The 22,290-nt window shown below is 32.7% G+C and overlaps 3 protein-coding genes across 4 annotated transcripts in view; 1 reads left to right on the top strand and 2 right to left on the bottom strand.

Annotated features, from left to right (window-relative positions):
* Positions 1 to 22,290, top strand: part of LOC136854543 (GTP-binding protein Di-Ras2) — a 261,584-nt gene that overhangs the window by 157,381 nt on the left and 81,913 nt on the right. The gene's annotated exons all lie outside the window — the stretch shown is intronic.
* LOC136854541 (glutathione S-transferase Mu 2-like) lies at positions 2,513 to 7,940 on the bottom strand. Its single transcript, XM_067130887.1, has 5 exons — positions 7,780 to 7,940; positions 6,194 to 6,334; positions 5,409 to 5,585; positions 5,022 to 5,120; positions 2,513 to 2,785 (listed from the first exon to the last, which is right to left on the bottom strand). The coding sequence occupies exons 1-5, from the start codon at positions 7,813 to 7,815 to the stop codon at positions 2,582 to 2,584; spliced, it is 657 nt and encodes a 218-aa protein (XP_066986988.1). The 5' UTR covers positions 7,816 to 7,940; the 3' UTR covers positions 2,513 to 2,581.
* LOC136854542 (glutathione S-transferase Mu 6-like) lies at positions 13,325 to 19,432 on the bottom strand. The gene is made up of 5 exons (XM_067130888.1): positions 19,272 to 19,432; positions 16,704 to 16,844; positions 15,891 to 16,067; positions 15,485 to 15,583; positions 13,325 to 13,597 (listed from the first exon to the last, which is right to left on the bottom strand). Exons 1-5 carry the CDS (start codon positions 19,305 to 19,307, stop codon positions 13,394 to 13,396), a joined length of 657 nt encoding a protein of 218 aa, XP_066986989.1. The 5' UTR covers positions 19,308 to 19,432; the 3' UTR covers positions 13,325 to 13,393.

Consider the following 22,290-nt stretch of genomic DNA (forward strand, 5'->3'; position numbering starts at 1 on the left):
ATTGCACTTATCGATGAAAATCAATCCATTTTACCATCATTGTCGCCCATATAGATGTTCTCTCTCGTTGCTAATTTGAACTTGAAATTACCTTCTGAACTTTCGAAAATGTATTCATTGTTCGTGCCACTTAACCAGCCCAACTAAACGATTAACCTCAAAGAACCAACGGCGTAATCACTGCATGTTTCCGAGAAAGAGGTTATTGAGTCTTAAGTGCAAACACTGAGACATTAAATAATTTCTTCGTGTCTTCACCGATATGCATATAAATTAAACACTGCCAGTCTAATACTTCACTGATTTCAAAGGTTTATTAACGACATTTCTCCAGGTTTTTCATCTTTCCACTTTGCATTATATATTTGTAATCCTCCTTGTATTTTTATAATTTCCTTGCATTTTTATCTATTTATTTATTAATTTGTTAATTTTTTTTTCCTTTCCTAATAACTGATCTCTTGTGTCAGTGTTTCCTACTACCCTCTGTTACTCCTTTCAAATGAACACCAAATTCTTTGGAAGCTTGATTTCAAATCAATGTCCCTTGTGGGCTTGTTCCATATGAATAAGGTTCATCTTCTGCATAATAATAATAATAATAATAATAATAATAATAATAATAATAATAATAATAATAATAATAATAATAATAATAATAATAATAATAATAATAATGATAATAATAATAATAATAATAATAATAATCAATAAATAAATAAATAAATAAATAAATAAATCCCTATTTACTATCTGTGGTATTATGCACTCAAATACTTTTTTTTTTTACTTATAAACCGATTCAAAATACATAATAGCTCTTGTAAGTCAGACTTTGCATTTCTTAGTTTATCTGAGAAACGCTAAACCCTCTTTTGTACACGTTAAGTATAAACTCTCCTCCTAGGCCTCAAAGAAACAAATATCAGGGTCCGTATCCTTTCCTGGGGGATTCTCAACTAATATTAGGCAGTCTTTGTTCATAGAGCGAAGTTCCTGTGACGCTTACACCTAATGGGACCAATTATCATCCGTTTGGGTAATAGCATTGACGGGTTGCTATGATTGTAAGATTTAATCAACATGTACAACATGGGGACTTCTCTCTCTCTCTCTCTCTCTCTCTCTCTCTCTCTCTCTCTCTCTTATATACTCTCTATCTCTCTCTATATATATCTCTCTCTCTATATATAATATATATATTATTATATATATATATAGTATATATATATATATATATATATATATATATATATATATATATATATATATATATATATATATGTATGTATGTATGAATGCAGAAACGTATATACATACATACATACACACAAACACACACACTCATATATATATATATATATATATATATATATATATATATATATATATATATATATATATATATATATATATATGTATATATATATATATATATATATATATATGTATATATATATATATATATATATATATATATATATATATATATATATATATATATATATATATATATATATATATAATAGATAAGAAACTCAAGGAATGTCATCATAAGTGCAATAAGATTTCAATAGTTCATCTCTCAAGTATTAGATATTTATTTTCTATCACGGATTCTGTAAACTAATCACAGCTTTGATTGTTAACAAATTACTTAGCCTGTTTGTCTCAATGCATTGTCTTCTACTTTGCTATATTTTCCAACCTCCCATCTCCCAGATTTTAAAGCACGCTAATAATCTTTCTCTTTTTCATCCACAGGTAAGAGTCTTGAGTAACATACGCCCTTCTTCAACCATTTATAAAGGGGCTTCCTCAAAGGTGAGATAGTACATAGTGTCATTCATCATTCTGCATGACTGTTGACACTTGAGTAGTTTTTTTTTTTAACTGGGAATTTCAAATTCAGTCATAATATAATACTGCCGTTAAGGATATTGTAAAATATCTATGGTAAAATATTGTAAAAAAAAACGCGATAAAAACACTGCAAATATTCTCGTAAGTTTTCTACAGCTGTTCTTTTGTTAAGCGAAACAATCAGCCTAACATACACCCAGCGAGAGATAAAATTAAAAGGTTTATATAAAATCTTAAATATGAAATCAGAAATAAACACCATGCTGATGGCATTTACAGTTCGCATAAGCAAAAATGAGCTAAAGATACGCAAGCAAATATAGTTTTTGTTGGTTTTATTGGTAAGAGATGGAAACTCGAATTTGAATGGCAGGTATAATATTAAATTGTTATCATTATCATCGTCCTATCATATGAATTCAATCGCGGTGCCTTTGATTCACATTCACGTTAATAAAATCATAAAAATAAATAAAAGAAAACAGGTGTAAGTGAATAAAGTGAATAACATGAATGTTATTCAGGTTATTTTATTTTATGTCATTGAATATTAATAACATATTGAGTGGCAATGTTATTGAATGTTATTAACATCAATGAAAAATATCAATAGCTTCAAAGAACGAGAAGGATAAATCAAAGGCGTATATGAAATTCTCTTCTTTTTAAACCGAATCTTCCTCAAGTTACCTGCAAATCATTGGCAAATCTACCTCCTTTATTCATTTAGGCCGAACTTGACTTTGGGCCCATTGATATGGGACTTGATATGTCGAGGAGATGACAGGAACTTCTCAATGGCTGGGAGTTCCTCGAAGCGCTTGACGAAGTTCTTCAGGTTCGGGAAGGAATCCAGGCACTTCGGATCCATGAAGGTGTTCACGTCTAGTTCCTCGTACATGACGAAGTCTGCCAGAGTGATCTGCAGAGAGAAAGAGACAGAGAGATAGAGAGAGAGAGAGAGAGAGGAAGATAAAACTGTGGTAATGTTTTGTGAAGGAAATCGTGTTTGATTTTTATTTTAATGACCTGATGATTTTTTACCTTTTCCTGTCTGTAATGAAACAACAAACAACTAGAACCAGGAGTTTAGGCTTTTTATGATAACAGATAAGCATACGCTGAGAAAGAAATAAAACAGCGCTGATAATAATTCCATTGAGACAATAGTGTTACCAGAAGCGATTACATGAAAAAGCAATGCTTGATGTGTCTTTAATACCCTAATGATTTTTACTTTATCCCGTCTGATGAAACAAAAAGAACTCCAATCAGCGCTTAGACTTTTTTTTTATGATAACAGAGAATTATATAATGGGAAAGAAGTAAAACTGCTGATAATGATTCCATAGAGACAATAATGTTTGTAGCAGTGATTAGATGAAAAAGGTAATGATCGATTCGTGTTTTGATATTTCATGACTTTGTCTTGTTCTGTCAATGTTATAATTAAAAAACAAGAAGGAAACAAAGGGGAATAAGAGCATCAACTTTATCCTATTGCTAAAAGATAAGTTTGGGATGAAAAGGAAATAAAAGTGATGGCAATGATTCTGCTAATAAAATTACGTTTGACAAATGCTTCTCACGGGAAATTCGACGGGCAATTAGGGCTTCGACTTTGATCTGATTGCTAACAGTAAGTGAGTGATGAGAGGAAAATAAAAGGAAATGATTCTACTAATATATTAATGTTTGATGAATACTTCTCATGCAGAGATTAAACTGACGGAAAATCCAAGCGGAATGATCTCAGCATACACCAAAACTAAATGTAAAAAACTGATTACATTTTAAATATATATTCGAATTAAAGCCAAAAGAATGATTTTAGCATCACAAAACTGTTTAAAAAAGTGACTAAATTTTAAATGCTCCTTCGAATTAAAGCTAAAAGAGAGGTCTTCTTGAATTTAAACTTCCATCTTTAAGTATCACTACCGAAACACGCAGCTTTAACCACAGCCTTGAGGTAGTTTTGGTCTCCCCTGGTTGGCTAATAAAGGTAGTTAAGCTTTCCCGGTTCCTACACGGCCCTTCCCTTGGCCTGAATACCATCCCTTAAACTTTGGATAACCCCCTCGGGGAAGTCCACGCAGCCCCTGTTGAGGTGTGACGTCAGGCGGTGACACACGTCAATCAATTTCAGTTACTGAATGCAACGTCACTCTTGAGAAGAGGTCAGTGGGTGTCTCACAAGTGAGTGTTACAAATGACTGGCGTAAAATGAAACATGATAATGGACGCAGTAAAATGAAAAACTCACTAATGGGAAAACACACGAGTCACAAAATAAAAGTCGTCGACAAAAAAAGGGCTTCATGACATTACTGAGAAAATTCATTTATTAGTTTTGCAAAAATTGACGACTATTGACTTATCCAAGAGTCTGCTCTTATGACTGATATAAAATGGTGAATAAAGTCAGAACATCTGCACTATATTTTGTAAAGCGTGTAATGTTATTCTTTCATTAACTTCCAAGGAATATTAGTAATGATTTGCTAACTTTCATTTGTAAAATTCATAGGCAGTAGTGTACTTACAATAACTGTAATATATATGCTTAAAAGAGTAACATAAAAATAATTCTATACTCGAAGTGGATTCATCTAAAATCTTAGTTCAATGCTACTAAAACAATAAGAAATTAATCCATTACGAATTAGATTTATGCTAACTGCTTGATCGTTGGTAATTAATTACCGAGGTTTTTTTTTATCCCTGAAGTAAATAAATAAATAAATAGATAAATATTTACAAATACACACACACACATATATATATACATATATATATATATATATATATATATATATATATATATACATACATACATACATACATACATATATATATATATATATATATATATATATATATATATATATATATATATATATATATATATATATATATATATACACACACACATAGCGATAATAATTCCCCGGGCATCTGCTCTACGAGTATCGATAACTCTCTCTCTCTCTCTCTCTCTCTCTCTCTCTCTCTCTCTCTCTCTCTCTCTCTCTCTCTCTCTCTCTCTCTTTCTCTATTTTTGTTTGACTGTTAGAATGACGCTAGCAACAGATAAACAGATTAGGCCACAGATACCAGTATCCCAACGACTAACGACATTTCGAAAGAGAGCTCACCTTATCACCTGCGAACCAGGACTGATTACCCAAGATGTTCGAGAGTAATTTCAAGGTTTCTTTCAGATTGGTCATATATTTCTTTGCCCCTTCTTCTGTCTGTTTTAGAAAAAAAAAGATATAAGCATGTATCTGTGCATGGAAAACACATACATATAAACATAAATATATACAGACGGATGAATATATTTGAGTTTTAAACGTAACAGAGGTTAATTAACATAATGATAATTATGTCTCCAAGAATATCTGCCATCATTACCAAGAGAGTAATATTTCACATTCAAAAACTGTGTCCAATCTTGTCTCTAAGTGACCTAAATTGTGGATTTTTGAATCAAAATACAGCAATTGCAGCTTCTATAAGATATGAAGCAAAGATCTCACGTAGTTTAGACAGGCTGTGTAGAACCCAAAGCGCATGTCCCTGCCCTGGTCCATCAACAGGTCGACTGTCATCTTCTCCTTCTCTGTTCTTCCACAGAGGTCGTACTTTCTCCCCAGATGGCGCATGATGGCGTAGCTCTGTGTCAGCTTCACATCGCCGTCTATGTAATATGGCAGCTGGAAAAAGAGAATGACAGCTTTTTGCCTTCATTCGTTTCATTTTATCTGCGGGGGCCGATTTCACTTTTAGAATCTTGATTGTTGGTAAAAATTTATTGAAATCTGTTTGATAGAAATGAATGTTGATTGGTTTGTCTAAGCAATTTACGAGCTGGAAAGAGAATAACATTTCCTTTCGTTGCTTGAGTTTTATTGTTTTTTTCAAATCTTGATTTTTGTAATAAACATTTTGAAATGTGGATAATAGGAAGGAATGGTTAATCATTTTTTACATGTGAATACTTTAAAAAATAAACTTAGAGAAGATGACTGTAACTTTTTTTTAGATTAACTTTAAATTTGGTTATGTACGGGATAAGCTGGGAAATTTCTCATTGTTCATTGGCATGTAATCATAAATAATCAATAATTAAGAGGAAAATAAAACTGATTTCGATTTTTCTTATGGGAATTCATCCACTGAAATGTATGAATTCTCATCAAAAGTTGTAAGCTACGTGACTATTGAAGCAATGATCTCGTGGTCTTAAATCATAGACAAATTACGTTGATTTAAAGTGAAAGACAAAAAGAAGCAGGAAGTTATTATAATCATAATTTCTCACGTTGGGTATGGGGAGGTCCATGGTTGGTTTGACAGAAAACCAAGCATTCCTGTCGAAGTCAGGTGCAGGGCCAAACTTGTAGGTTTTCTCCTCGTATTGTTCGCCAACGTACTCTAGAAGGAGCCTAATATACTGACCGAGCTGTTGGGAACAAACCGAGTAGTGATTAATACACACATTCACGAACACACACACACACACACAAATATATATATGTATATATATCTATATACAGTATATATATATATATATATATATATATATATATATATATATATATATATAATGATTAATAAACACTCAAATATATATATATATATAATGATTAATAAACACTCACGTGATTCATATATTTCTCACTACCTCAGGGAAATTAAAACCTAGGTGTATGTCCTGACCGGTTTCGGCTTTTTTTCTGAGCCAATATGGAGTCGCTGATATATAGAGGTAGAAATTGATAATACTGTCCAACTCGCATATATATTGGGAATTTCGGCGTCAGTAACATAAGTGTTGTAACGCCAGTTTTAAGACATAAATCAATCAACCATTAGTTGGAATTTCTGTCACTATGTATCAGTACTTCTGTTATGGCTTAGAAATAAAGCTGTCAGGATTTACACCCAGCCTTTAATTTTCTCTGTGTAAATTATATACAGTACATATATAGGCATATATATACATGTATATATGCATATATATAGGATATATATATATATATATATATATATATATATATATATATATATATATATATACTGTATATATATACATATATAGATGGCTGAAATATTTTATGCTAGAACAGAATTCCATTAATAAAAGGAGCCTATAAAAACGCCAAGGTAGAAAGTTAATGCCATATATTTCTGAGACAGCTGGCTCCCTGGACATTACTTGCCTGTCGAGGGAGACAGTTGTCTCCGAAATATGTAGCATTAACTTATTACCTTCAACTTTCTACACACACAGACACATATATATATATATATAAATATATATATATACAGTATATATATATATATATATATATATATATATATATATATATATATATATATATATATATATATATATATATATATATATATATATATATATATATATGTGTGTGCGTGTGTGTGTATGTATGTCTATATTCACACTATACCTTCTTCATTGCCCAGTGTCCTCTCAGTTTCAAAATAACTTTACCAATGCAAGTTTTCGTGATAAAATACGCATACAAAGTTCTTTTATCCTTATGTACAGTAACATCGTATGCAATCTACTGCATGACAATAAAAAAATATTAATATGGTGTCTCCCAAAGTGTTTCGGGTGTGGAATATCTGTAGATTACCTCTGACATTGACGTAAAGAGATTAAAATAAACTCTCTTGAAAATAAAACACTAAGTAATCACGAACTCCATCCTACCCTTGAACCAAGATCTTTAGTTCTCTAAACCATGAGCTGTAGAGACTGGACCGTCAAAATCTAGGTATAATTCCCGTTAAGTATACACAATCGTGGGATTATATGTCGAAGGAGAATATACTTAGGGTTGATGATCTTCAAACGACTTGTCGACACAATATACTCACTCCCCTGACATTCCAGTACCCGAAGACAGGCGCCATGTTGAAGAGTGCGGGAGGCCCGAGATGTCGAGAGTCACGGAGATGCAGCAAGAGTGTTAGTGACCACGCAGTTCACGACTGAGTAGCCCGAGTCGATAAGATGAATCTTCTGAGTTACATTGCACGTTACCTCGTGACGTTATCTTATCTCTCTGTTCATGAGATCGAGTCGAGGAAAGGCGTCTCGGAGTGGAGTAGATGATAAGAGCACAGAGACGTTGTGTTCTTTTTGTCGTATTTTTATTTACTGATAAGAGATGGGTCCCGTTGGAGATGTGATATTAGGAGTGATAAGCTTGCATCAAAGCACAATGTATTATCTGCAGATAAGCAGCCCCAAAGTTTATATACAGTATATATATATATATATATATATATATATATATATATATATATATATATATATATATATATATATATATATATATATATATAATTCTAGTCAGTCAAATTCATGCACATGATAGATAGCCCCAAAATTAGTTCCGTTTAGAGAGGAAACCACCGACGAACAAGGGAAGCTTCACTCGAAAGGACATCTGGTTTCTGGGGCTTGAAAATATTCCCCACTGACCATTGAAATGGACCCAAATTCTGTTGTAAGAGGTATTTTTTTTTTTTTTGCAATGTTCCATGAAGGTCTTCGAGAAGTCAGTAATTAGAAATGACACAATTCAGGAAAAAATATTTAGCAGAATTTTGTAACTTGACAGAAAAGCTTTAAGCAGCGCGCACGCACACACACACACACACACACACACACACACACACACACACACACACACACACACACAAATATTAGTAAAACACCAAAGATAAGGCAGAGTAACTCTCTAAGTACCGTCAGTTTAAGGAACACAGCGTGTTTATTGGTAGCTGCAACGACTGTAACTCTAATTTTGGTTGGTTGTTTCAAATACATTACAATGGCAACCAAATGTTTACACAGAGCACTGAAATGAAAAACTATTCTATTTAAAAAAAAAAAAGAACAAAGAACTTAATCCCTTGTAAGTATAATAGAACAAAAACAAATTTATGTAATTTTTTTTACCATCACCTAAATATATCATCTGTTTTTCATTCACGACTTCAACCCAAGGAAATAATGACCTCTCTCTTGGAAACAAACTTACTTTAATGAGTTTTATTTTATGCAAAAGACGTTACTACTCCCTTAATATGTTTAGAATTGTAAGTAATTTCGACATTTTTACTAGTTTAATAAGGGAACGGACAATTACTGTGAATTATTCCAAAAGCAAGTTGCAAGATAATGACATTTGGCAACTATTTTGCAAGGGTAGAAAAATGACACTAGTTATTTGAATTGCCAATCTCGACTTGAATAAGAAAAATAAGGCAGAATATAACATGACGTGTGTTCCGTGATGGTAACATGAAATTAAGCCAGCTATGATTTTCCGTATAATAATAATGACTTTGCACGAATAATGAGTTCATAAAAGGAAAGTTTGTTGACGAGACGCCATTGTTTCCATTCCTTAATGTAACTTATATGAATAGCAGACGACTTTTAACAGTATTGCCAGAACATTAAAAATAATCCTTTGAAGAAATGCTTTTATTATGTTCTCTTAAATTTTTGGTATAGAAAATAAAATTATATAGATACTTCATTAATACTTAAAAGAGAAATTTACTCAGTGTTCTGTTTTGATGATGAAATATTTTTTTCTTAAAAGAAATCCTGCGCTGTTTGTATACAGCCGTTATGATGGTAAAAACTATGAGACAATCAATCAGAAACAGAACTGGAATAGTTTTCATAGGCCAATCGAAACTCTGTAGACGAAGTTAATAACTCTACGGATTTTTCAAACCTTCTATGGCTCGACAGGATATCACGTTCCATTTTTTTTTTAGTTACAATCATGAATCGGTTACAATTTCTGTCAAAACTAAAAAGGCATAAAATAAAAAAAATATATATATAAAAATTTAAAACACGCTTTTATTAAAATGCACTAGAAAGTACAAAATAATTTTTTGAGAGACACCAGGATTTTCTTACAATTAATCATGCCTGGAAGAAATGCTACGAGAAATAAAAAAAAATATATTTATTTCTTTTCTGGTATCATTTCCCTCCATGTTTGGTGACCACGCTTTTATTTTTGTAGGTGTGTTTAACTGTAAGAAACTCCTGGTGTGTCTCAAAAAATGATTTTGTACTTTTTAGTACATTTTAATAAAAGCGTTTAAATTTTTTTTCTATTTTTTTCGCCTTTTAAATATTTATATTCAGTATGTTTCGGAAAATATTTAATAATAATAATAATAATAATAATAATAATAATAATAATAATAATAATAATAATAATAATAATAATAATAATAATAATAAGAAGAAGAAGAAGAAGAAGAAGAAGAAGAAGAAGAAGGGAGACCTTCTCTAAGGACAGTAGCATTGAAAATAATGGCTGTTTCTAGGGCATTCAATTTATATAATGTCTTCTCTATTCTTCTTAATATCTTCTTTTCGTCAGCGTGTATCAGGTGTATCAGATTTCCCAAAGACCAAAAGTTTTCTTGTTATTTCAGTTTCATTACCTCTGTCGTTTCAAACGCGCTCTGGCGATTATTTTTAGAGTGAATGGATTGGCAGGCAAGTTACATCGTTATATACAGCAAGCAGGGGTGGGGTGTTGGGTGTACAGTTGACAGGTCGGTTATTCAGGTGCATTTTAGTTGGTCACGGGTTGGTGACGAAATCGGTCCCGGAGGCGTTGAGATCTTCTGGGCCTAATCGGTGTTGGTATTTGGGAGTGGCTGTTAGACGGGATTATAGATCGTCTAGGTAATATTCCTCATGTGCTTGGTGCTGTCTCTCTCTCTCTCTACTCTTCTCTCTCTCTCTCTCTCTCTTTCTCTTCTGCGTCTGGTGTAGACTGGTGAAAAAAAACGAATTTCTCCCTACCATCATAAGGAGGAATTTAAGAAACCAATCTACGCCTGACGCCGACGAGAGAGAGAGAGAGAGAGAGAGAGAGAGAGAGAGAGAGAGAGAGAGAGAGAGAGAGAGAGAGAGAGAGAGAGAAGTTATAATTACCTTCTGAACTTTCGAAAATGTATTCATTGTTCATGTCAATTAACCAGCTCAACTACGCGATTAACCTCAAAGAGCCAACCGCGTAATCACTGCAGGTTTCCGAGAAAAACGTTATTGTGTCTTAAGTGCAAACACTGAGACATTAATTAATTTCTTGGCGTCTTCACCGAAATGCATGTAAATTAGACTGCCAGTCTCAGTCTTCGAATATTTCAGTGGTTTAAAAACGGTACTCCTCACCAGTTTTCTAACTTCCTATTTTGCAGAAAATATTTGCAGTCCTCGTTGTATTTTAGAAAATTACATGCGTTTTTAGCTATTTATTTATCACTTTGTTTATTTCTTTTTTCTTTTCAAATTACGTATTTCTTCGTTCTGTATTTCTTATTACCTTCTGTTACTTCTTTCAAACGAATACCATATTCTTTGGAAGCTTGAATTTCAAGTCAATGGTAACTATGGGCTCGTTCCATATGAATAGAGTTCATCATCTGTATAATAATAATAATAATAATAATAATAATAATAATAATAATAATAATAATAATAATAATAATAATACTATATTTCACAATCAAATCTCTATTTATTATCTGTGGTATTAATCACTTAAACCAATTCACTATATACATAAAGATTCTCGTAAGTCAGATGACTCATTTCTTGCTTGTCTGAGAAACACTAAACCGTTGTTTGTATAAGATGTAAAATACAAAAATGTTAATAATTAATCAGCTCTTGAAGTTTCGTCACAAAATAAGTAAAAACGGATCTTTTAGCAATTAAAGAAACAAATATCATGGCCCGTATCCTCTCCTGATGGATTCTCAGCTAATATTAGGCAGTCTTTGTTCATAGCATGAGGTTCCTGTGAAACTTGCACCTAATGGGACCAGTTATCACCATTTTGGGTAACAGCGTTGACCGGCTGTTGTGATTGTAAGATCTAATCAATATGTATAATCTGGGGGCTTCTCTCTCTCTCTCTCTCGTCCATTATATATATATATATATATATATATATATATATATATATATATATATATATATATATATATATATATATATATATATATATATACATGTATGAATGTGTATGTATGAATGTATACATACCAGAAACGTATATATATACATGCATACATACCACATACACACATATATATATATATGTGTATATATATATATATATCTATACATACATATATATATATATATATATATATATATATATATATATATATATATATATATATATATATATTTGTATGCATATATGGATATATATATATATATATATATATATATATATATATATATATATATATATATATATATATATATATATATATATATATATTACATACATATATAATATATATATATATATATATATATATATATATATATATATATATATATATATATATATATATATATATACATATATACATACATACATACATACATGCAAAGCTAAGGAACTCAAGGAATGTCATGATAAGTGCAGTAAGGTTTCAGTAGTTCATCTCTCAAGTATTAGATATTTATTTTCTATCACGGATTCTGCATTAGTAAAATATGCTTTGATTATTAACAAATTACTACACCTCTCTGTATAGGTCATTGTCTTCTACTTTGCTATATTTTCCAACTTTCCATATCTCAGATTTTAAAGCTAGCTAATAATCTTTCTCTTTTTTTATCCACGGGTAAGAGTCTTGAGTAATATACGCCCTTCTTCAACCATTTATAAAGGGGCTTCCTTAAAGGTGAGATAGTACGCCTTGTCATTCATCATTCTGCATGACCATTGACACTTGAGTAGTTTTTTTTTTTCAACTGGGAACTTCAAAATCGATCATAATATAATATTGCCTTTAAGGATAACAGCGCCCTGTTGATATATAGTGAAAAAAAAAAAAAAGGTAAAAACACCGCAAATATTCTCTCAGGTTTTCCGTCACTTCTCTTATATAGCGAAACAACCAGGCTAACATACCCCCAGCGAGAGATAAAATTAAAAGGTTTATGCAAAATCAGAAATATGAAGTCAGAAATAAAACCTTCATGCTGATGGCATTTACAGTTCTCATAAGATAAGATGAGATAGAGATATCCAAGCAAATATAATCTATGTTGGTTTTATTGGTGTTCACTTGGCCAGAGATGGAAACTTGGATTTGAACGGCTGGTAAAATATTAAATTGTTATCGTTAAAATGTTCTTATCATGTGAATTCAATCGCGGTGCATTTGTCTCACACTGACGTTAATAAAATCATGAAAACAAATAAGTGAAAACGAGTGTAAGTGAATAAAGTGAATAACATCAATGTTATACAAGTTATTTTATTTCATGTTATTGAATGTTATTAACATCAATGACAAATATTAAAAGCTTCAAAGAATGAGAAGGATAAATGAAAGACGTACATGAAATTCACTTCTTTTTAAAATGAGTCTTCCTCAAGTTACCTGCAAATCCCTAGCAAATCTACCTCCTTTATTCACCTGGGCCGAACTTGACTTTGGGCCCATTGACATGGGACTTGAAATGTCGAGGAGATGACAGGAACTTCTTAATGGCTGGGAGTTCCTCGAAGCGCTTGACGAAGTTCTTCAGGTTCGGGAAAGAGTCCAGGTACTTGGGATCCATGAAGCTGGTCACGTCAAGTTCCTCGTACATGACGAAGTCTGCCAGAGTTATCTGCAGAGCGAGAGACAGAGAGAGGAAGATAAAACTGTGCTAATGTTTTGTGAAGGAAATCCTGTTCGATTTATATTTTAATGACCTGATGGTTTTTCACCTTCTCCTGTCTGTAACGGAACAACAAACAACTAGAATCAGGAGCTTAGGCTTTTTATGATAACAGATAAGCATATGCTGAGAAAAAAATAAAAGTACTGATAAAAATTCCATTGAGACAATGTTTGTAACAGTGATGAGGTGAAGAAAAAGTAATGATCGATTCGTGTTTTGATATTTCATGACTTTACCCTGTTCTGTCTATCTTATAAGCAAAAAACAAGAAGGAATCAAAGGGGAATAAGAGCATCGACTTTATCCTATTGCTAAAAGCTAGAGCTTCGACTTTGATCTGAAGGAAATAAAAGGAAATGATTCCACTGATATGTTAATGTTTGATAAATGCTTCTGATACAGAGATTAAACTGACGGAAAATCCAAGCGGAATGATTTCAGCATACACCAAAACTGAATGTAAAAAACTGATTACATTTTAAATATATATTCGAATTAAAGCCAAAAGAATGATTTTAGCATCACAAAACTGCTTGAAAAAGTGACTAAATTTTAAATGCTCCTTCGAATTAAAGCTAAAGGAGAGGTCTTCTTGAATTTAAACTTCCATCTTCAAGTCTCACTACCGATACACGCAGCTTTAACCACAGCCTTGAGGTAGTTCTTGTCTCCCCTGGATAGCTAATAAAGGTAGTTAAGCTTTCCCGGTTCCTACACGGCCCTTCCCTTGGCCTGAATACCATCCCTTAAACTTTGGATAACCCCCTCTGGGAAGTCCAAGCGGGCCCTGCTGAGATGTGACGCCAGGCTTTGACACACGTCAATTAATTTCAGTTACTGAATGCAAGGTCACTCTTGAGAAGAGGTCAGTGGGTGTCTCACAAGTGAGTGTTACAAATGCACTATTATTTCTTTCTCATTATGCACTTCTCTGTTATCATAAAAATATGATAATGGACGCAGTAAAATGAAAAACTCACTACTGGGAAAACACACAAGTCACAAAATAAAAGTCGTCGACAAAAAAAGGGCTTCATGACATGAATGAGAAAATTCATTTATTAGTTTTGCAAAAATTGACGGCTATTGACTTATCCAAGAGTCTGCTCTTATGATTGATCTAAAATGGTGAATAAAGTCAAAACAACTGCACTATATTTTGTAAAGCGCGTAATGTTATTCTTTCATTATCTTCCAAGAAATATTAGTAACGATTTGCCAACTTTTCATTTGTGAAATTCATAGCTAACAGCGTACTTACAATAACTGTAATATATACGATTATAAGAGTAACATTACAATAATTCTATACTCAAACGAAGTGGTTTCATCTAAAACCATAGTTCAATGCTACTGAAACGATAGGAAATTAATGCAATTTGAATTAGATTTATGCTAGCTACTTGATCGTTTGTAATATACAAAATTTTTTTTTATTCCCGGAATAAATAAATAGTTAATATATACAGATATATACGTATACATATATACAGTATATGTAAATATATATATATATATATATATATATATATATATATATATATATATATATATATATATATATATATATATATATTACATTTACGCATACATACAACCATACATACATACCTAGCGATAATAATTCCCTGGCCATCTGCCTTAGGAGTACCGATAATTATCTCTCTCTCTCTCTCTCTCTCTCTCTCTCTCTCTCTCTCTCTCTCTCTCTCTCTCTCTCTCTCTCTCTCTCTCACTTTATTATACTGTTAGAATGACACTACAACAGATAAGCAGATTAGGCCACAAATACCAGTATCCCAACGACTAACGACATTTCAAAAGAGAGCTCACCTTATCACCTGCGAACCAGGACTGATTACCCAAAATGTTCGAGAGTAATTTCAAGGTTTCTTTCAGATTGGTTATATATTTCTTTGCCCCTTCTTCTGTCTGTTTTAGAAAAAGAAGAAAAATGATATAAGCATGTATCTGTGCATGGACAAACACATACTTATATATAAACATAAATATATACAGACGGATGAATATATTTGAGTTTTAAACGTAACGTAACAAAGGTAAATAAACAAAATGATAATTATAGCTATAAGAATATCTGCCATCATTACCAAGAAAGTAACAGTATTTCACATTCTAAAACTTTGTCTAATCTTTTCTCTAAGTGCCCTAAAGTGTGTTTTTTTAAATCAAAATATAGCAATTGCAGCTTCTACAGGACATGAAGCAAATATCTCACGTAATTTTGACAGGTTATGTAGAACCCGAAACGCATGTCTTTCCCCTGCTCCATCAACAGGTCGACTGTCATCCTCTCCTTCTCTGTTCTTCCACAGAGGTCGTACTTTCTCCCCAGATGGCGCATGATGGCGTAGCTCTGTGTCTGTTTCACATCTCCGTCTATGTAATATGGCAGCTTGAAAAAGAGAATGACAGGTTTTTGCCTTCATTCGTTTAATTTTATTTGTGGGGGGGGAGGAGGAGGGAGGGGGGGAGGGGAGGGATTTCATTTTTAGAATCTTGATTGTTGCGAAAACTATATTGAAATCGGTAAAATAAAAATGAATGCTGATTGACTTGTCTAGGTAATTTACGAGCTAAAAAGGGCATAAAATTTTTCTTTCATTGCTTAAGTTTTATGTGTTTGCAAATCTTGACTTTTGTAATAAATATTTTGAAATTTGGATGATAGGAAGGAATGGTTATTCATTTTTTACACGTGAAAACTTTAAAAAATAAACTTAGAGAAGATAACTCTAGCTTATTTTATTATATGAAGTTAAAATTTGGTTGTGTAGAGGATAAGAGAGGAAATTTCTCATTTTTCATCGGCATGCAGTCATAAATAATCAATAAAGAATAGGAAAACAAAACCGATTTCCCTTTTTCTTATGGGAATTCATCCACTGAAATGTATGAATTCTCATCAAACTTAATAAGCTACGTTACTGTTGAAGCAATGACCTCGTATCCTTAAACCATAGGTACATTACGTTGGTTTAAAGTGAAAGACAAAAAGAAGCAGGAAGTTATTATAATAATAATTTCTCACGTTGGGTATGGGGAGGTCCATGGTTGGTTTGACAGAAAACCAAGCATTCTTGTCGAAGTCAGGAGCAGGGCCGTACCTGTAGGTCTTCTCTTCGTATTGTTCGCCAACATACTCTAAAAGGAGCCTAATATACTGACCGAGCTGTTGGGAACAAACCGAGTACTGATTAATACACACATTCAGGCAAAAACGCACACATACAAATGTGTCTGCGTATGTATGTATATATATATATATATATATATATATATATATATATATATATATATATATATATATATATATATATATATATATATATATATATATATATATATATATATATAATTAATAAGCACACCTACACTTGATCTATATATTTCTCACTGTCACGAGGGAAATTAAAACCTGTGTGTAAATCCTGACCGTTTTCGGCTTTATTTCTGAGCCAATATGGAGTCGCTGATGTATAGTGGTAGAAATTTTCAATATTGTCGACCTAGCATATATACTGGGAATTTCGGCTTCAATGATCTGGGTGTTTGACGCCAGTTTTAAGACATAAATCCATCAATCATTATTGGGAATTTCTCCCATTATGTGTCAGTACTTCTGTAATGGCTCAGAAAAAAGCTGTCAGGATTTACACCCAGCGTTTAATTTTCTTTGTGTAAATTTTATATATATATATATATATATATATATATATATATATATATCATGTATATATATATACATAAATATATATATATATATATATATATATATATATATATATATATATATATATATATATATATATATGTGTGTGTGTGTGTGTGTGTGTGTGTGTGTGTGTGACTGTGAATATTTTCTGTTTTCCTAATAAAAGGAACCCATAAAAATGCCAAAAGGTAGAAAGCTAATGCTATATATTTCGGAGACAACTGTCTCCTTGACATTACTTGTCTGTCGAGGGAGTTTTTATGGGCTCCTTTTATTATATATATATATATATATATATATATATATATATATATATATATATATATATATATATATATATATATATATATATATATATATATATAACCAAGGTGCAGATAGGTGAAGACCAACGGCCATATCAAATCAGAGGTTGAGTAAAGAAACAGGCCAATTTCTACATTTGTCTTATCTTTATTCCGACGTTTCGTAACAACTGTATGACATCTTCTGGGAATCTATCAATAAATATGATGAAGTTATAAAACAATCTTAAATTTGTTAAAAATCATAAAACAGTAAAAAAACTAAAATAACAATAGCAAAAACATATTTAAAAGCTAGGACCCCCGACCAACCTTCAGTTCAGAGAAAGGAAGAATGAATGACACAAGAGAAAATAGAAGGTGGCATGTTAGCTAAGATACAGTTGGATCAAAGAGGTTTGGGTATTCAGTTGGGGAACTAGCTGCTTAATGAGCAACGACTCGAGAATGGGTAGTGCGTGAGGGTTTTGCGTTTGCCCTAGGATGCAAAAATCGTCTCTCTCGAATTGGGTTTTGCAAAATTTTGCATGATTCCTGATGTTCGAATGCTGAGGGTTGGAGAGCCTACTTCCTGTGCGAAACCTTTTTCCACGATGAGAATCAATTCTGACTCTCAGTAACCTCTTCGTTGATTCCACATATGTCCCAGAGTTACACTTTGAGCAAGTATATTTATCTACTACATCAGAGGTCCCTTCTTGACCTCTAATGTAGTATATAAATATACTTGCCCAAAGTGTAGCTCTGGGACATATGTGGGATCAACGAAGTGGTTACTGAGGGTCAGAATCGATTCTCATCGTGGAAAAACTGAAGGCTGGTCGGGGGTCTTAGCTTTTAAATATGTTCTTGTCATTGTAATTTTAGTTTTTTTGTTGTTTTATGATTTTTAACAAATTTAAGATTATTTTGTAATTTTTATCATATTTATCAACAGATTCCCAGAAGATGTAATACAGTTATTTCGAAACGTCGGAATAAAGATAAGACAAATGTGGAAATTGGCCTGTTTCTTTAGCCAGTCTCTGATTATATATATATATATATATATATATATATATATATATATATATATATATATATATATATATATATATATATATATATATATATATATATTTCTATATTCACTCTATACCTTCTTCACTGCCCAGTGTCCTCACACTTTCAAAATAACTTTACCAATGCAAGTTTTCGTGATAAAATACGCATTCAAAGTTCCTTTCTCCTTACGTGCAGTAACATCGTATGTAATCTATGGCATGCCAATAAAAAAATATTAATATGGTGACTCCCAAAGTGTTTCCTGTGTGGAACACCTATAGATTACCTTAGATATTGATGTAAAGAGATTAAGATTAAAATAAACTGCCTTGAAACAAAACTCTAAATAATCACGAACTCCAGCCTACCCTTGAACCAAGAACTTTAGTTCTCTAAATCATGAGCTGTAGAGATTTGATCGTCAAAATATAAGTATATACTTCCGTTCGTATACATACAATTGTGTGATTGTTTCCAAACAGAACATACTTATGGTTCACAATCATCAAACGACTTGCTGACATAACATACTTACTCCTCTGACTTCCCAGTACCCGAAAACAGGCGCCATGTTGAAGAGTGCGGGAGTCCCAAGATGTTGAAATTCAGGGAGATGCAGGAAGGGCGTTGGTGACCACGCAATTCACGACTGAGTAGCTCAAGTAGATTAGACGAATTTCTCTGTGACATTGCATGTTATATCGTCACCTTATCTTATCTCCCTGTTCATGAGAGTGAATCGAGGAACGTATTCTCAGAGTGGAGTGAATGATAAGAGCACAGAGACGTTGCGTTCTTTTTGTTGCATTTTTATTCACTGACAAGAGGTGGGTCCCGTTGGAGCTGTGACATTAGGGGTGATAGGCTTGTATCACAGCACCACGTGTTATCGAAATGTGCTTGCTTGTGTGTAATTGAACCCCACCCTGACACTGCAGATAAACAACCCTGAGATAAAGAAAAAAGTCATCTCATGCCCGAAAAACACGACTAAAAGCGTTGATTGCAAGATTATTCATTGCAAAAAACTTCTGCAGTGAATGGAGGGTCACCCTACATTCTCTGAGAGATGCGACAACAACCACTAGAGGTTTCTTAATTTATGTTTTCTTCATATTCCGTTTTGCTCTAGACTGTTAAAAGGAAATGTCTATTTATTAGCAAAATGAATTTTACTGTGAGTTAATGCGTTTCTGAAAAATAAAATAAAAATAAAATTTGCATTTCTTGCGATTATTGCATATAACTCTTCAGTCATATGAAACTGCTGTTAGGAAGTTCTTTAACATATATTTAAAATTGAGATATAAACCAAAGTAATCGGCTTTACTGTAGTATACAGATAAACCGTATGGCATGCAGGCGCTTTAATTTCGTTAATTATGTTACTAAGTTCTACAACCCAAATGATTGACATAAACCCCCCAAAAACGAGAAAAAGGAAAATTAGAAACAGCCTCAAAATTCCAGAATTCCATTTTTTTCCAAAGCAGCAACGCATAAATAAGAGGAACTCTTGACAGAGTGGTAGTTTAGACGGGAAATAGAAACTGATTTTCGACTGGCTGCTGAAAACGAGGTTAACTCGAATTCCAACTGGCTGTCCTATAGTGTGTTTCTATGTGAACCATTGTTTACAGTCATTTCTGCGCTTCATTATAGACGTGTTGAAAACCCTCCAGTTTTAAGCACTGCTGTTGGAAACATTTATGAACCCAAGGGGGATTTCGTTTGCTTTCGTGCATGTTTATGGGTTTTAGAGAGGTGTAAAATAGAATTTAATCGTTATAGTTATTCTGATTCTCTGGGATGGCTTGCATTCCCTAGTTGAGTTCGATTGCCCAAACTTGTGTAAAAATGAAGAAATATGACATCTGAATGAAAAACCAAACTGAAAAATTACTGAATGATTTTTCCGTTTTCATGCGAAATTCTGTAATGAATGGATGGTCCTTACTCATATTCTAAGGCTTAGATTATACTTCAGGATAAAGAAAAACATGAAGAGGTATTGTTACACAGTCTTTAACCTGACCTCTGACCTCTTACTGCATTTTTTTTCTTTAAATTTTTTGTCTACATTCCCGAGAGTTTTCGGAAAGAACATATTTCAGATAGCTCTAGTGGGATGGGTAACGCAGCTTGAATAGGGTGATACATTTCGAAAAAAAAAAGTGGTTCACGAAAAGCAGTTTATAGTTCCAGTGGCGCAGTTAAGGTATGAGAATTATTTAGTGAACTAGTTCTTGGTCGGGTCAGCTAATACTGATAATACTGCCTTAACCTTGGGGACACCTGGATCGAAGCAACAGTTTTGTGTAAAATTAACTAAGACACGTTTAAGCACCTATTACCACGAATATTGCCAGTATTTTGCAGTACAGATCTTCTCATGATCTTCCTCTCACCGATAGCGATGCGTCTATTGTATCCCCTAGTCCCTAGAACGAACGAGAGTGTCTATTGGTTAGTAGTTCGCGTGCCTAAAATCACGAAAATAAATAAATGAAGAAGATAGTAAGTGAATAAAGTGAATAACTTGAATGTCATTCAAGTTATTTCATGTTACTGAGTTTTAATAAAATATTGAATGTTAGTATTATCAGTCAGTGACAGATATTAGTAACTTTCAAGAATGAAAAGGATAAATCAAAGGCGGTTACGAAATTCACTTCTTTTTTAAACTGAATCTTCCTCACCTTATCCCTGACCAGAAATCTCCCAGGTTCCTCCTTTATTCACTTGAGCCAAACTTGACTTTGACTTCATTGATATGGGCCTTGACATATCGAGGAGATGACATGAGCATCTTAATGGCTGGGAGTTCCTCGAAGCGCTAGACGAAGTTCTTCAGGTTAGGGAAAGAATCCAGGCAGGTCGGATCCATGAAGGTGTTCACGTCAAGTTCTTCGTACATGACGAAGACGAAGTCTGCCAGAGAGAGAGAGAGAGAGAGAGAGAGAGAGAGAGAGAGAGAGAGAGAGAGAGAGAGAGAGAGAAGATAAAACTGTGCTAGGATTTGTGTGAAGGGAGTCGTGTTTTAATGACCTAATGATTTTCGCCTTATCCTGTCTGTGTTGAAACAAAAAAAGGAACTGGATCAGAGCTTCGACTTTTTATTGACAATAGATGAGTATATGATCAGAAAGACACAGAAGTGCTGATGGTAATTCTATTAAGACAATAATGTTACCAACAGCGACTTGATGAGGAAAGTAATGGCCGATATGTATTTTACTATCCAAATGATTTTACCTTGTCCCAAACCCAAAAAACAGACAAAATCAAAGAGGAATAGGAACGTCGATTTTTTTTTTAGTCTTATTGATGACATACAATTTTAAGATGAGATAGAAATAAAATCGGTAACAATGATTCCACAAACATATAATGTTTGATAAATGCTTCTCACGGGAAATTCGACGCTGAATTAGAGCTTCGACTTTGATCTTATTGATGACAGATAAGTATATAACGAGAAGGGAATAAAAGGAAATGATTCTACTGATATATTAATGTTTGATAAATGCTTCTGATACAGAGATTAAAAGGAT

This window comes from Macrobrachium rosenbergii, chromosome 29 (genome assembly GCF_040412425.1).
Source record: "Macrobrachium rosenbergii isolate ZJJX-2024 chromosome 29, ASM4041242v1, whole genome shotgun sequence".
NCBI lineage: Eukaryota > Metazoa > Arthropoda > Malacostraca > Decapoda > Palaemonidae > Macrobrachium > Macrobrachium rosenbergii.